At 41.2% G+C, this 16,592-nt stretch overlaps 1 protein-coding gene across 3 annotated transcripts in view; it reads left to right on the top strand.

Annotated features, from left to right (window-relative positions):
* The first annotated feature begins 71 nt into the window (after nucleotides 1-71).
* The window catches only part of drd1b (dopamine receptor D1b), a 21,707-nt gene continuing 5,186 nt past the window's right edge, over nucleotides 72-16,592 (top strand). The window contains exons 1-5 of one of the 3 annotated variants that reach the window (XM_089016402.1): nucleotides 72-282; nucleotides 370-427; nucleotides 1,726-1,821; nucleotides 3,613-4,124; nucleotides 4,271-12,345. In XM_089016402.1, coding sequence (XP_088872528.1) covers nucleotides 5,054-6,448 — 1,395 coding nt within the window. In that variant the 5' untranslated portion in view covers nucleotides 72-282; nucleotides 370-427; nucleotides 1,726-1,821; nucleotides 3,613-4,124; nucleotides 4,271-5,053 and the 3' untranslated portion in view covers nucleotides 6,449-12,345. The other 2 variants (XR_016117768.1, XM_089016401.1) reach the window with 2 other exon arrangements.

Raw genomic sequence — 16,592 nt, 5'->3', positions numbered from 1 at the left:
GCAACTGTTGGGTTCATGTGTCATATCAACAAAACAATTTTATATAATTATTTAAAGACACACAAAGTGTGTTTCTCGCGGGGCCAGTAAAAAAATACGAATTAAAATTACACCACATATGTGAAATGATAAATACATTACGTCTTTTTTTGCTATATCCGCCATTATCAAACGTTGGAAATTACGGTTATTTGTTCCCTTCAATAATTAACGTGAGCACTGCCTCTTCTAAGTTAGAACAACCTTTGATTATCCCCCATTTCACTTCATGTCCATGTGGTGGTAAGTTTTCGAAGAGCTAAAAAACAATTATTTTCATTTATAAGTGTAAGTATTTTAATACATTGCTGTGCCATACAATTTGTGCAGGGACCCGATGCACCACTCTAATTGACGGGAGGACATTGTTTTCTGCTATTTCCGTCAGGTATGTTGTATCAACGTGATCCTTTTTAACGATGTCAATGAGGAGGGGCAGACGAAACGAATAAACCTGAGCAAATGTGCATTCTCGATGCACTATTCTTAAACACAACGCAAGCGGAAACTATCGGTTACATATACAGTAGTAGACGTATTATCTCGTTTCGAGGCGCTTGTCAATGACGTTTATGTCACGTGACCGCGGAAACGCGTCTTATTTGAATGTTGTTCGTAACACTTTCTCCCTTCGTCATGAGTTAACTTTACTTCGACATTATTGTCATTTAATACTGGCTGCACAGCCACAGAGCTCATTAAGTTGTCTGAGTGCGTACTGGTCAATGCACATGTTTATTCCTGGTGCTACTCCAAATTGCCACTAGATGGCGGAAGCACATCACAAGACATAACTCAATGGGGAGTATGATTAGAGACTAAGGAAACAATTCCTCCCTTTACTTGTTTTTTTGCCAGTAGAATTCCATCCATCGATTTTCACCACCATCACCATCAGATCCGTTTCACCCTCTGCGGATCTGTACGTGTGTGGGTTGGGGTGGGGGTTGACTGGCCTCTATCCCAGCTGTGTTTGGGCAGGAGGCAGGGGACATCTTGAACCGGTTGCGAGCCAATCGCAGGGCACCAAAAGAATTAAAGATTTAAATATTTCTTTAGCTCACGTTTGAAACATGTTACTGATGGGGACTTATTTCTCCATTTGCTTGAGTGTATATGATATACCCATTGCAACTCTAGTATCAAATTTGACAGCAAAGGGACTTTATGAAATAAAATAATGTTTTTAATAATTATAGATAATCTTGAATTACAGCTCTTTAGCTCTTGAGGGGATTTGGCATTTCATATATTTTATTGTTTTATGTTCAACATGTATCAGATCAATAAATACTTCTTTGAATGTATATATTGAATGACTTTATCATTGGATTGGATTGGATTTGCCTTTATTAGTCTCACAGTGGAGAAATTTACATTTCACAGCAGCAAAGTGATGAAAGGAATCATGACACTTTATGTGAAATTTTATAGTGACCAATTCCAATGTCTGTTAAAGTTATCTTCACTCCTGAATATGAACGTGTGTTTTTTTATTTGTTGAGTGAAGCATGACCGATAGTGCGACATATTTTTCTGTATTATTATTTTTTATAAGATCTCTAAACAACATGCATGAAAAGATTCAAGTGGCGTGATCGATCCAAAACTATCCATAAGGTCAGCTACAAATATAGATATTTACTGTTATTTTTATTTCTCCATTACTCTTTTTTTCTTTGCTAGGGTTCGAGTCTTGACAATCTACAGGTGTTACTCCTTCGACAAACCTGGCAGCGTCACCTCTCTGACCCCGCCCTCCCTGTTCTGTTCAACATTAAAGTATGCAACACACACACACACACACACACACACACACACACACACACACACACACACACACACACACACACACACACACACACACACACACACACACACACACACACACACACACACACACACAATCACAGTTCACTGACTCAGTCTGTCTGTGTTATAAGACCACTGACTCACTGAGCCTAAATCTGCCCAGCTCATGAACCCACCCTTTTCCTATTTTCATCTTATCCGCCCTTGAAAATGACAAGACATCTTGTTCCTGTAGAGGTATACGTTGGTATTGCCGTACGTACACTCTAAAAAAAACCCTCCCAAATATTCACACATATTTGACTAATGAGGCACCATTCCTACATCAAAATGCCCCCAGATTCAAATCCGGGAGGCCATTATATCCAATTCACAAATAGCGCAATTCACAAACTCATTTTGTCGTATGTTATAAGTCTTCCTAAATGAAAGAAAACATCCCAACCATCTATATAAATGTGCACCCTGAGAATCCGCTTGAATGATCAAAATGAAAAGCCGCAATTTCACAAGCAGATTTGATTCATTAGTGCCAGAAGTTAATTGTCACGTCAAATTCGTCGTTAAAAGGTCAACACGTGAATGAAATGACAATCACAAAAAAAGACATATCCTCATCTCTATTCTCTTCTATTCTTATTCTATTTTGTTTGCTTTTTGGAGCAGACATAAATTAGCCTGCATGGCTGCTTGTGTGTGTAGGCTTGTGTTTGTGTGCGTGTGTGTGTGTGTGTATGCATGTGTGTGCATGTGCGTGTTTGTGTTGAACATGGTCTTGGTTTGAACTTGGGCGGCTGCACGCATAGCCTGGCTCAGAGCTGCAGGGAAATGTGGGCGTTGTGTCTGCCAGGCCTCTTACACTTGGCTTGTCTACATGCATTATGCTCTCTCACAACATACACACACGCACACAAACACACACACTTCTCACGACATGTGCCTGGTCATGACACGTCATAGACGCATACATGCAAAGGCCTGGAAGGGGAGACTGTCACTATCCACATTCATTTTCTCTCTCTCTCTCTCTCTCTCTCTCTCTCTCTCTCTCTCTCTCTCTCTCTCTCTCTCTCTCTCTCTCTCTCTCTCTCTCTCTCTCTCTCTCTCTCTCTCTCTCTCTCTCTCACACACACACACACACACACACACACACACACACACACACACACACACACACACACACACACACACAGGACAGGACAGGCAAAATAAATACAGGGGAGTTTATTCAATTAGAAAATAGCCGCTTTGTGTCAAAGAGTGGCACAAGTGATAGTTGAGGATGTTTATAAAAAGTGGCACTTATATGTTCCTTGACCTTGTGGAGATACATAAAATGGTCTGTGTGTTAGTTTGGTTTTGTATTCAGTCATCACATACACACCTAATCGTGCAATATTGGGGAATTTTGCCACCAGAGATTACCTAACTTCACATAATTGGTCCAAAAAAAGCATTATTTACTTGCTTCTTTTTAAATCTGATTTGACTACCATTCTTGATATTTGGGGTTTTATGAAAATGTTGAAATGTTGAAAATGCATAATATGTCATTATAAATCACCCTTTAAATCAAGCAGCAGGGCTGAGGCGAGGACTATTTTTTTTTCTTATCCCGTGACTTGAAAGTTTCCTTGAGAGTTTTGAAAGGTTCTTAGAAATAAAATGTATTATTATTATTATTATTATTATTATTATTATATTATTATTATAAGATGTCCAACATTTATTGCCCTCGCCCATATTTCCTATGCCCACCAGATGGCGCCATTGACCCACTTCTTTTCCAAGTTCATGTCAGGCCACCGGCATCAGCAACCGCCAAATATTCTGTGCATATTATTCTCCTTTATTACATATTTAGCAATTAAATTGCAACTTGTTATGCGGACTCTTAAAAACTCATAAGGGGGAACGACTTTTATTTAATAAGTGTTTTTAAGCCGTTAATAAGACTCACTAGACAGTCTTTTTTACACACACATTTCAGGTGTGTTAAGGTTTGGAGTGAATTGAATGGGGTGTCGTATTGCTTTTATTTGTTTTCTTTTTAACGCCCCCTTCCTTCACCCCCCCTGCTCCCTCGCTCTTCGCCCTCCTGGATGGCGGAATTGTGCGGCATGTGTAGAGAGAGAGAGAAAGAGGGAGAGAGGGAGATGCATGCACCTCTCGGCGAGCCCCCACTGTTTGATTACACTCTTCCTGCTCCACGCCAGGGTCAAGGCGGCAAGAGGATAATTTCCCTCAAATCACCAAACAACAACAACAGATGAGTGAGTAGGAATAAAGCGTAGAATTGCAAGGAGTGACTTCCCACCGAGGCGCTTCGGCACCAGATGCATGCTGAAGAATGCAAGCCAGGAAGTCGCCGGTGTTCTAAACAGTTGTTTTTTTTATTTGATTGATATTGTTTTTACAGATTTTCTATCCACCCACGGATTGCACAACAAGGAATTTTTTAAAGGGAAAGCTTGTCATATCGGGAAGTGACCTTGATGATGGATTATGTCCTCCGACACTTACAGAATGATGCTTTCAACTTATTTTTAATTATTTAAGTGCAAAACTTTTTTTGTATTTTTAACCTGCCCTCTTCTTAAAAGCTTTGGTAAGCTTTGACCAATCTGCATTGAAAGACATTGAAGAAATATAACCAAGAGCACCGGTGGGTTTCGATCCAGGGAGCGAGATAGTCAAGTGGAAACGCCCGGAGTACCCATTAAGCAAATCAGATAAACGCACTGCGAAAGTCGTCAATAGCCGTTATTGACGAGTTGCTATATAAAGCTAATGACTGGACCTGACAACCAGGACACAGCACAACTCTGCAGCATATGTGGTTGGGAAACTTTCCCAGATGGTCGACGGTAGAGTAACATCTGTCTTTTCTGTGGTATTTGCATGCATCATATTGACAGAGCAGCAACATAATCGAATAATATGCACAGAATATTTGTGGACTGCTGATGCCTGGATAGTTGGTAAGATTTAGAAGACCAAAAGCCAGGATGGGGATTCGGACCACGTGCCTACGGGTGACCCAGGTGACTGGAGAAGTGTCACGGAGATGGCCGACCTTTCAGTCGTGAGACCCTTTCACGGATCTGTACAGCCGCAGCGCTTGGGCGATGTGATGGGGTGACGGTTTCCTACCCCGATCCCTAAAATCCCACCCACTCCCTGATACGATCTAGCGTCAAGAATGGATCACAATTTCTCGACGATTCGAGACGGCGGACAGCCGCTGCCTGAACGCGACTCGTCCAAACGGGTTCTGACGGGATGCTTCCTATCCCTCCTCATCTTCACCACATTGCTGGGAAACACACTGGTGTGCGTCGCCGTCACCAAATTTCGCCACCTACGCTCTAAGGTCACTAACTTCTTTGTCATCTCATTGGCCATCTCCGACCTCCTGGTGGCCATCCTGGTGATGCCTTGGAAGGCCGCGACGGAGATTGTAGGTTTCTGGCCCTTTGGAGCGTTCTGTAATGTATGGGTGGCGTTTGACATCATGTGCTCCACCGCCTCAATCTTGAATCTTTGCGTGATCAGCGTGGACCGCTACTGGGCCATCTCCAGTCCATTCCGCTACGAGCGCAAAATGACCCCCAGAGTGGCATGTCTGATGATCAGCGTGGCATGGACGCTGTCCGTTCTCATTTCTTTCATCCCCGTTCAGCTGAACTGGCATAAAGCTCAGACGACCAGTTACGCCGAGCTCAACGTAACCTACGGTGAGCTGCCCGCCGACAACTGTGACTCCAGCCTTAACCGGTCTTACGCCATCTCCTCATCGCTCATCAGTTTCTACATCCCCGTGGCAATCATGATTGTCACCTACACCCGCATCTACCGCATCGCCCAAAAACAGATCCGAAGGATATCCGCTCTGGAGAGGGCCGCCGAGAGTGCCAAAAACCGTCATAGCAGCATGGGGAACACGTCTAACCTGGAAAGTGAGAGTTCGTTCAAAATGTCGTTCAAACGAGAAACCAAAGTATTGAAGACGCTCTCGGTCATCATGGGGGTGTTTGTCTGCTGCTGGTTGCCCTTCTTCATCCTCAACTGCATGGTCCCCTTCTGTGAGGCCAGCCTGTCTGAAGACGCAGACGACTTCCACTGCATCAGCCCAACCACCTTTGACGTCTTTGTGTGGTTCGGCTGGGCCAACTCGTCGCTCAACCCCATCATCTACGCCTTCAACGCTGACTTCCGAAAGGCCTTCTCCATTCTGCTGGGCTGCCACCGTCTCTGCCCTGGGAGCAACACCATCGAAATCCTCAGCATCAACAACAACAACGCCGGAGCGCCCCTTCCCAATGTCGGTTGCCAGTACCAACCCAAAAGTCACATCCCAAAGGAAGGCAACCACTCGGTGGGCTGCGTGATGCCTCACAGCATCCTGTGTCAGGAGGAGGAGTTACACAAGCTGGATGGAAGCGTCATGGATGACATGGAGGTAGGTGTTGTTAACAATGCCTTGGACAAACTGTGCCCGGCCATCTCGGGGAATCTAGACAGTGACACGGAGATCACTTTGGAAAAGATCAACCCCATAACACAGAACGGACAGCACAACACCATGTCCTGCTGAGTACTACACTGAACGGACATCTTACCTGACAGCGACCGAGTTGAGTTTGTTCCATCTTGCAGGCCTCTCGACACTGATCCACAGAGTGAAAAATAAAACATTTTGAATGTTTCCAACTTCAAGTCACTTTATCCTGAACACACTGCAAAATTCTGCCATGTCCTTGCATACTTTGGGTGTGTACATGCGCATCCTGTACAGTACGGAGCGACTTTCAACAGTAGAAAACGTTAGCAAAACGGGTTGTTTATTGCAGTTGATGTCTGAGTATATTTTTTATTGCAGACTAAACACGGCACTTTTTATTTGGAGAGTCAACCTTTGCGGGCAGCCAAAAGATTTGGGTATGGGTTGGCAAGGATCTTAGTTGGCAACTGATTTGGTGTTCAAAATGGACAGGAGAATGTGTTAGTTTTAATTTAATGTTATTTTTTTCCGAGTCATTCTAAAATCTCTCAAAAAACATGTACAGTGAACCTCCACTTACACATTTTACTATTTTTTTTTAGTAGAACCAATCCTATCTGCAGTTCTTGGGGAAACTTGCCTATTTGTGTTATTTTTTTAACTCATTCACTACCATTCCCAAATGTGTTCGGGTTTTTCCTGCGGAGAGTAGGGGGTTGGGGTGCGATAAAGCGCTGGTCAGACCTCTGGCAATGTTTTTCCCTTCCACAATGGGGCCAGAATTTTCCTTTTGTTCCAATTAGTGCTTTGTTACAGCTTCATCTGTTGTGAAAGCACTATATAAATCAATATGTATGTATTGTATTGTATTTTGTACCACTGCCCCCGTTTCAAGCTCAGATAACTCCAGACCCATATAATTTAGGAATTAATTCTTTTTTTCTGATGAAAGAAGAGACTAAGGTTTCTTCCACTGAATGTTTATGTAGTCCTAAAACTCAATATCTCGTGGGTCCGGAAATTTGAGTGAAAATGACTAAAACTCTGGCAATGGAATGGATGCATTTTTTGCACATCGTGTGGCAGTCAATGAGTTAAAAATAATTTAGGCACCATCTGGTGGAGTTTTTAAATCATACATAGTGGTTATATTGCAAAATCTATCGGCAATTAGTTTTTCAGGGATGAGTTTCAGGGGGAGGGAGATGAAATCCATTTCCACTGCAACCAACTGTTCACCAATAATTGCGGTCGTTATCTAAAACGGGGTGTCCACATATCGACGTTTTTTTTTCTGTGGAATCCAGGATGCTCGAAAATATAAGAAAGCGGAAGCAGCAGTGGCGTTTTTTTTTTCCCATTTGGAATGCGCAACCCTGATTATGGGGGGTTGAAAATCATCACTCCACATTAAAGAATAACTGCTCATGATAATCTATTAAGACACACCAGACTATCCAGCCTTTGCTGATTTAGATCAGAATGGAGTGAAAATGCTCACATTAGACGTTATTGATCGCACGTATTTACCCCGCTTTGGGTTGGGATTTCTTAGCGCAATCTCTCTGAGTGGGTTCCTCCGATGTGCTTTTCACTAACCCTCAAATAGACTGACGACAATGAAGGCTTTCCTTCTTATTCCCTCCCCTTGTGGGATTTAAAGTTGTTCTGTTTTTAACAAAACAAAAAACCACCAGTCCTCGAATGTAAATCTGCAGATTGAAAAAAAATATAGCAACAAACCTCCACTTAGATGGAGGAGGGAGTTGAAGTGCACTCAACCTCAATGGAACTGAAGTTGACTGGTTTTCCCAAAAGGTGCAAATAACCAATTTCTTCAATTATTTGCGGCGTGCTGGGCTCTGACGGTCATTCTGGAAGCAGAGTGTGGTGGCTGACTCGTCAATGCGGGTAATTTGTCGTGGCTTCTCATGCAATGTACAATCGATAATTGACTTTGGCTTCTTAATTCAATACAACAGGGCGAAAGTAACAGCTCTGCAACACTTTTTTTGCGAGCATACTGCAATCTGTCTTCTGTCATACTATGTGACCTGATGTGGTTGTCTCGGATAAATAACAATTTGAGGTTCTAAGAAGTGCTCATGCCTAATGCAACTGAATTTTAAGAAGATGGTGAAACCCTATTATTCAGGAGGGATGGACACCAAACTCTGTTGCAAATTGCCAATATCTGCAATTGACTCCATTTTGTATCCTATCGTAATGGGCCATAGATAAGAGAAAATGGCAGCCAAAAATAAATAAAATAGTGAACCAAGCACCCCAGCCTCTGCACTAAAATGCCACCAGATTCTTATTTATTTTAGCCTGAGCACAAACTAATCATGAAAGATAGGTTCCCCTAAACAAGGGCCATCAAAAATTTGGGGAAACAAACAAAAAAAAAATATTGGGGAAACCTGTATTTTATCTCCTCCACATATTACATACAGAACACAAAACAAATTAAAGAATAACTCGTTTGCAAATCTGAAGTCAAGAATAATGACGGTTATTTTGGTTTACATACGACAGTTTGAAATTTCGGTACGGTACTTGACCAAGCATCATGTTACTTGACATGCTTGATTTGCTTTCGTGGGCCGAACAAAATGACGTGGCGGGACAGATTTGGCCTACACTTTGGCACCTGTGCCCTAAAATCTTGTGAATAGGGACATTTTTGCGCACTGAACACCATTCCCTGTTTTGAACCCTTTTTTTAAAGTTTAAGACAAAGTGCTGCTCCTCCAGCATCGAAATAACCCGAATTTGTACCCAAGTCGTAAATGTGCAATAGTTTATAATTGATGTCAGACAGATGTCGAAGTCAAATATACAGTAATTTATGGAGCTGAGTGCTGTCATGCTTAAACAGATTTGTCTTTCACCATTTGACGGATAGTGGTTGTGATTTGGCCTCACAATATTAGCTAACATGCTAACATAGCTTGATTCATGGTTTACCAAACTTCAAAAATCAAATTTCGGCATGTGGCTTGTTTTTACACGTTGTATGTTTTTATTCAACCTAAAATTAAACAAAAAAAATCAAGAAAATGGATAAAACAACAGATACAATACACTGATTCCTATGTCGGTGCATGTCATAGATAACTCCTGTACCATAGGTTGGTTCTACCGCAATCTGAGGAAGACTTATTTATTTACATCTTTGACAGGAAATAGGTAAATCAGATTTAAAAAAAAAAGAAAGTCGCCTCCCGCATCCCCAAAAAGTCTTTGATGGAATTGTAATTCTTTTTTTTCTGCTTCATTTAAGTTAAATGTCATTCAAATGTCATATTCTGGAATAACTTTGATTTGTGATTCATATTACTTTCGATGTTGCCACCTGTCAAGCTGTCTTAAATGGACAGCCTGTAAGTGTATGTTTTTTTTTTTTTTTTTTATTTATCCTGCAAAACTAATCACTCAAAAAATAATGTCTTTTTAAGCTTTCCACCCATGTACTTTGTCGGCGTTATGTAATGCAGTGGCTTTAATTGGTTGAAATGTCTTGCCGGTTTGAGTATAGAGCGCCTCCTGTTGCACTGCACATGCGTTTAGCATTTTTTTTAAACTTTGATGCCAACATGGTTGAAATGGATGCTTAGTTAGTTTGTGACTCACGAGCACCTTGAGGGAAAGAATGTGGTACTCAAAGATGCCAATAAGCTTCATACCAAAATTACATCTCTCCGTAACTCATTCACTGCCATTCACAAATTTATTCGGGAATTGAAAATATGACATAGAGCTCCATTCCCGAATGAGTTAATTTTTTTTTATGCTTGGGTTCCAATAAAACGCTGCACATGGCCTCTGGCAATGTTTTTCTCTTTCGCATGGGGACAGCATTTCCACTTGCACTTCCACCATGTTAGAACTTTGTTACAGCTTCAGCTGTGGTTAAAGCGCTATATAAACCAATATGTATGTATTGCATTGTATTTTGGACAGCCACCCTCATTTCAAGCTCATATAACTCCCAACCCATATAATTTAGGAATTAACTATTTTTCTGAAGAAAGAAGAGAGTGTAAGATTTCTAACGATGTATTGAATGTTTATGTAGTCCGAAAACTCAATATTCAAGTGACAATGACCCTGACACTGGAGTGGACACATTTTTGCATATGTCTGGCAGTGAATGAGTTAAAAGTGAATTGAGGGGACGAAAGATGTGCATTAACGCCAAAGCAAAGTTAGGTTTGATGAAATCACAAAGACATCATGTGAGTTTGCAGTCAAGTTCAAATACAAAAAAAACATAGTTTGCTTAAAGTCAAACATTGGCCTGGAGTAGGTCACGAAAAACCACCAGAGCGAATGTTCGTCAGACACCATTCATTGCAACTGTTGTGCGCATCGGGGAAAGAGAAAGACGATCCGATAGAAAGCAATTGTTCTTGAATGCAGCGTTTGATTTTCCTGTGCTGGAAAATCCAATTCTGTCCATAGAGGCAACACGGGGAACTTGTAGCTCAATATGTGTCACACAAGCAGCTCTTTGTCCTCGCTGCCTTGTCCTCCTCTCACGCTGCTCTGTTGGCTGAAACATGGATTAGCAGGCATTTGCTGTCAGCTCATTTCAATTTCAAACAGCCCTAATTATCTTTCAAGTGCCACTACTTCATGTATCTAGGCATTCTTTTATTTTTTATTTTTTGAGATGCATCCCCGCCCCATAACAAACCAGTACTTCCAGACGCGCGCGGTCAGAATGGCAGGATGGACGAAGATCCATGAGAATAGCGCCTCGGAGAACATACCCTCCTCCTCTTTGCACTCACTAACTCGCTTTTCTCATGGCTGCCTCCGTCGCCCTGATGAGCATTCCAGATGTTAACACGATTGAATTTAATATTAAACAGACAGGGGCTACTGTTTCCCTGTTGTACTCGGGAGTCACGGCAATGAATCAAATTTCGCGCATGTTTCGGGTAAAACTCTCGATGCTCAAAATCACTGCAGCCGAATGTGAAGATGTTGGCGGGCATCTTGATGTTGGCTTTGTGCAATCTGGGAATTTCGGAATTTGGAAAATCGGAATGGAAGCTATCATCGAGTTTAGTATTGGATATTTTTTTTTGTGTGACCTTAATGTCTTTCTATTGTACTTTCTCAGTTTTGCAGCTGAAGTTTTTTACCTCCCTTTCATCAATGTTGCGAAAGATTGGATCCAAACAAAGTCAAATATCTCAAAATACAAACCCGCATGGTTGCGGTCAAAAAAAGCACTCAACAGTTGTCTTTTAGTTTTTCAATTGTTCCATTGTTGGGCAATGGCTGACTCCTGGTTAGTCAGGTCTACTCAATTTGCCTTATCTGCTTCACAAAGAAAATCTTTCCAGTGGCATTTTGTTCCGCATGTTCTACAGTACGTTTTATTAAATATATTTTTCCACAATTATATTTTATGATGTGTATTTGCACCACTGTTGCAGAATGGCAGACCACTCAAACTCAATGAAACGTGTTTTCTGGACCTTTCTGGACAGAGGATTTATGACTTCAAGTGGCAATAAATTCCACTCATCCTATTCTAGAAATATGTAATTGCAGATCTCCCAGATGTCAGGAATGCAACACTTTATTGAAAAATCAATTTGCTTTACTCTTAAAGGTCAACCGACGTCTCCGGATAAGTTGTGTCCATAATTTGTAAACTGGCTTGAAATGACTTCTACTGAGCGTATTTTACAAAGATTCCACCGCATATAGCTATATTTTACATTTTAAGACTCGCGCGGAATACTCCGGAAGTCTTGTTTTTGAGTTGGTGACGAGTCCTCACCCTACGTCACTGAAGGAACGCCCATGACCAAAAAAAAAGGACACATTGTAGCAGTCCTTCCATCACGGCAATGCATTTTGCTGTACTTGTTTGGTCTGAAAACTTCATGTTGCACCAAAAAGAGGCAGAAGAGGGTGACAAAGCTCCGTGTAAGGAATTAATCAGCCTGTGGAAACGGGCTGATTAATTACTTAGACCAGCCATGGGCAAACTACGGCCCGCGGGCCACATACGGCCCGTTAGGCTTTTCAATCCGGCCCGCCGAACTTGCCCAAATTATAGTACAAACAGTGTCTAAAACTCATGACAAAAAGCTAGCGAACAACAGGGCAGATAACTGAAAAGTTGCCTGCCCCATTTCTCCCAACTTGAAGCAAAATGAGACCAATCCCATTAAGAAACATTGTCACAAAGTATAAAGTTTTTTTTTAAATCAAGAATGCACCAACTACAAATGCTACCTTGCTTAATTTACGGCAAATGCGCATGGCTGTAAATTTTGCTACAGTAGTCGATTGTCATTGTGGTGCACAATGCAACGTTTGCATTGATTCCTACGAGCCACTAAGCCCCTTTCATAAGTCTCACGTACACTTTACAGTCACGGTTGAATGTAAATTTACGTTTTGTAGCGTCACATATGTTGTTAGCTTCTTTTGAATCTTTCTTCTAGTTTGAGGTTCTGTGCATCTATTTTGGAAAATGACATGCAATTGCACGACTTTGTAACGCTTGCGAAAGTCCGGAAGAAAGAAGCAGGCTTCTGATTGGCTGCCGAGCCGAGTATGCAAATTTCAACTGCAGGTAGTCTATGTTTGTGTGCTCGGCGACGGTACACGTGTTTTGTTAGCGCGTGAAGGCGAGAGCGTCAGTGAGGAGTTTGTTGAGCGCGCGGTCAGGACAAACCATCTATGATTTGGCGGAATTTAACACAAGTAGGTATTATTGAGCTTGAATATTTCGTTGTGTAATAATATGTTTTGAATGTTGAAAGTGATTCCATTTTTCAATAAATGTTGATTTCTTTGCCCCTTCGATGGAAACTTAAAAACAGACGCAATCTTGATAAATCACAGTGCATATGTTATTTTAATCTATTTCCATTTCCTCCTCCAAGTATCTGCGAAATAGTTTGTAAATGCCATATCTTGCATATTCCTTGAGACAAATTTATTAACTGATCAGGGATATTTTTCACATTTGAAAGACAGTTAATAAATTGGGTTGTAGTGTTTTTACTGTGCTATGAGGTTTGTACATACTACATTTAAAGGACAACCGGCACCATTTTTTGTTTTTGTTTCCCACTGACATCAGAAAAACGTTTTATAGCATCTAAAATACCCAAATCAGGCAGGCTGATATTTTTAGTTAAATGAAAAACACCAATAAAAATGACTTCAAAATGAATCCGGAAATGGCCAGTTTCAGAAGGTTGCTCGAGAATCAAAACAATGGCTTCAGATTCGGAGAAGATGTTTTCTTGTTCTTGTTCTTCTGAAGAGGAAAGCATAAATGTTTGCAATTGATTCTAGGAGTCCTCCCATATCAATTCGAGCCGTCAATGACAGCAATGTAGCACCCAGAAAAAGCAGAAGATTGCGCCCAAGCTCCGTTGGAAATGGGCTGATTTGTCAGCTGGGAATTTGTGTCAGCGAATATCAAATAGTTGTCTTGGTGCAACACACAACGATTCACCATGGCGTTATTTATGTGTTTTCCTTCTAATTTCGCCATCAACACGGATTAACATGAAGTTTTCAGACTAAACAAAGTACCCAAAATGCATTGTATGTCGCTTTCTCGGTCAGGGCGGTCCAAACGTGACGTCACATGGGGATCGTCATCAACTCGAAAACAAGACTTCATATATTCAGCGCAAGTCTTAAAACGTAAACTATAGCTATATGCTGTGGAATCTTTGTAAAATACGCTCAGTCGAAGTCATTTGAAGTGATTTTATAAATTATGGACATAACTTGTTCGGAGTATTTCCGGCCCAAACACTCCCTCCAAATGCTCCTGGCCCGGCCCCTCTGTCAAATTTTAGAACCCAATGCGGCCCGCGAGTCAAAAAGTTTGCCTACCCCTGACTTAGACGGAGCTTTGTCGCCATTTTCTGCCTCTTTTTTAGTGCTACATTTTCCACCCCTATTGCCTCAAAATGGCACGGAATAAATTCTTTAGTCGATTGCAAACATGTATGCTTTCCTCTTCCTCCCGCACATCTTTGTCTGCTTTTTCTCCAATCTTAGTCAAGTCGGGGTATACCAATATGCTCCATGTTTGTCTGAGGTCAGATAATTCTCACTTCTATTCGTTTTCTTCTATTGTTGCAACTCGATAAAGTTAGATCTTTGCCTATAAAGACTTTCCAGATTTAGTTCTTGCCAATTCTTGAAATTTCTCATTTTCCCGTTTTCGGGAACGCATTACATCTTACGGCCCAGTTATCATGACTATTTTGGGTAACGCTGCACACTTATAATTGTGTATTTGATTTTTTTTTTTCATTTTCTTGTACGCATTTCCATCAGTGCATCTGGAGTTAGCGAGGCCATCTCTGGTGTATTTTAGCTCCATGTTAATGCCCCCTCATCCCCTGAGGCGTCACCTAACAGTGAGTCATCCGCGCTCACATCACTGCTTTGATTCAGAAGACGGCCGACGTTGGGCCGCGGCCCCCTCGAGTAACATGTTCTCTTTCATCAGCCCGCATGTCCGCCACTTAGGAGTCAGCGACCAAACAATGTCACCCAATCAGAGTTGACGTTTGACGACTTAAGCAAAACTGCCGATCGTACCCTCTTCGGTTTTCTTTCTGAACCTTATACAAACTCCTGCGATTCAGGGGCGGAAAAAAATGCAGTAGAATTTGGTTGTGTCAGGTCATGTAACAAAAAACAACAAAAAAACACTAGAAGCATCATTGGTCGTATTTACATATGACAGATATGATAATTACGATGTAGGGAGAAAAAAACGTTCTTTTTTATTTTATTTTTTTGCTGACAAGTGCTTTTGCATTTTAAAAGACAAACTTTGTGTCGACGTGTCGCAAAAATGCTGTTTGTCTTCTTCTCCGTTGTTTGTACGCAAGCTGCAGTTGGCCGGTGACTATTTCTATATTTATTTACCCGATTCTGGCGATCTTTCATGAAAGTGATGTCAAAGATTCTACTCCTCGGTTCTTAATGTATTTAGTTTACGGTTTGTACAAAGATAACTATATAAACAATGTACCCGATGTGTAAAAACAATAAATATGAATGGCTTTTTTTTCTTGCATCCATGTTCTTTGAGCTGTGTTATTTTGTGTGTCTGTGTCCTAATGGTGAGCATATCTGCCTCACAATTCTGAGGTGGGTTTGAATCTCCATTCCAGCCAGCCTCTGTGTGGTTTAAAACTGTAAAATGCTTCATATTAGGTTCACTGAAGAGATTAAATTGCACATTGGCAATCATGTTTTATTTTTTTAGTATGTCAAGTTTGATTCGGATTTTCTTTTCAAAGATTGCATGTGATCGGTTCCAAATGTCCTGGGACCGTAACGAGGGCAATGTCTGTAGAAAGTGTGTGTGTGTGCCGAGTGTGAATTCTTTAAATACATTTAAATATATTGAAATTTAGTCCCCATTCCACACATATCGGTTTTTCTGAAGTCCCCAAAAGACACGGTCCAAACATGGCTTCATAAAGTCTTATATTTAAAGGACAACCGACGTCACTTTTTTGGTTTTTAATTGACACCAGAAAACTGTTATATAGCATCTAAAATACCCAAAACACGCAGTAGATATTTTAGTCAAATGCAAAACACCAATAAAAATGAATTGAAGTGTCCAAAATCTGCAAAAAAATTGAGCTGCTAATTGGGCATTTTCAGAAAGTCCCGTCCCTAGTTCGTGACGTCACGCCAAGATGTCTTGCATTGCTAGTGAATCAAACAATGGCTTCAGATTCGGAGAATATGCTTTCTTGTTCCACATCCAGTTATGAATATGATTCAAATAATTATGAAGAGGAAAGCATACATGTTTGCAATTGATTAAAGAATTTATTTGTGCCATTTTGAGGTAACATTGGGGAAAATCTCTCACCCAAAAAAAGAGGCACAAAATGGCGACATCCTGTGGCCACCTCCGTTTACACAGGCTGATAAATTCCTTGTATGGCGCTTGGACGCCCTCTTCTGGCCTTCTGGCGGCTTTTGGGTGCAACACGAGGTCCCCAGACCAAACGAGGACAGCAAAATACATTGACGTGATGGAAGGACCGCTACAATGCGTCTTTTTTACGGTCAAGGGGGGGTCCTTTAGTGACGTCACGTACGGACTCGTCACCAACTCAAAAACAAGACTTCCTGAATATTCAGCGCGAGTCTTAAAACGTAAAATATAGCTATATGCGGTGAAATCTTTGTAAAATACGCT

The sequence above is a fragment of the Hippocampus bargibanti genome, linkage group LG16 (genome assembly GCF_051943395.1).
Source record: "Hippocampus bargibanti isolate YZ-2025 linkage group LG16, ASM5194339v1, whole genome shotgun sequence".
In the NCBI taxonomy this organism is placed as follows: Eukaryota; Metazoa; Chordata; class Actinopteri; order Syngnathiformes; family Syngnathidae; genus Hippocampus; species Hippocampus bargibanti.
This window is presented reverse-complemented; position numbering and strand designations above follow the sequence as displayed.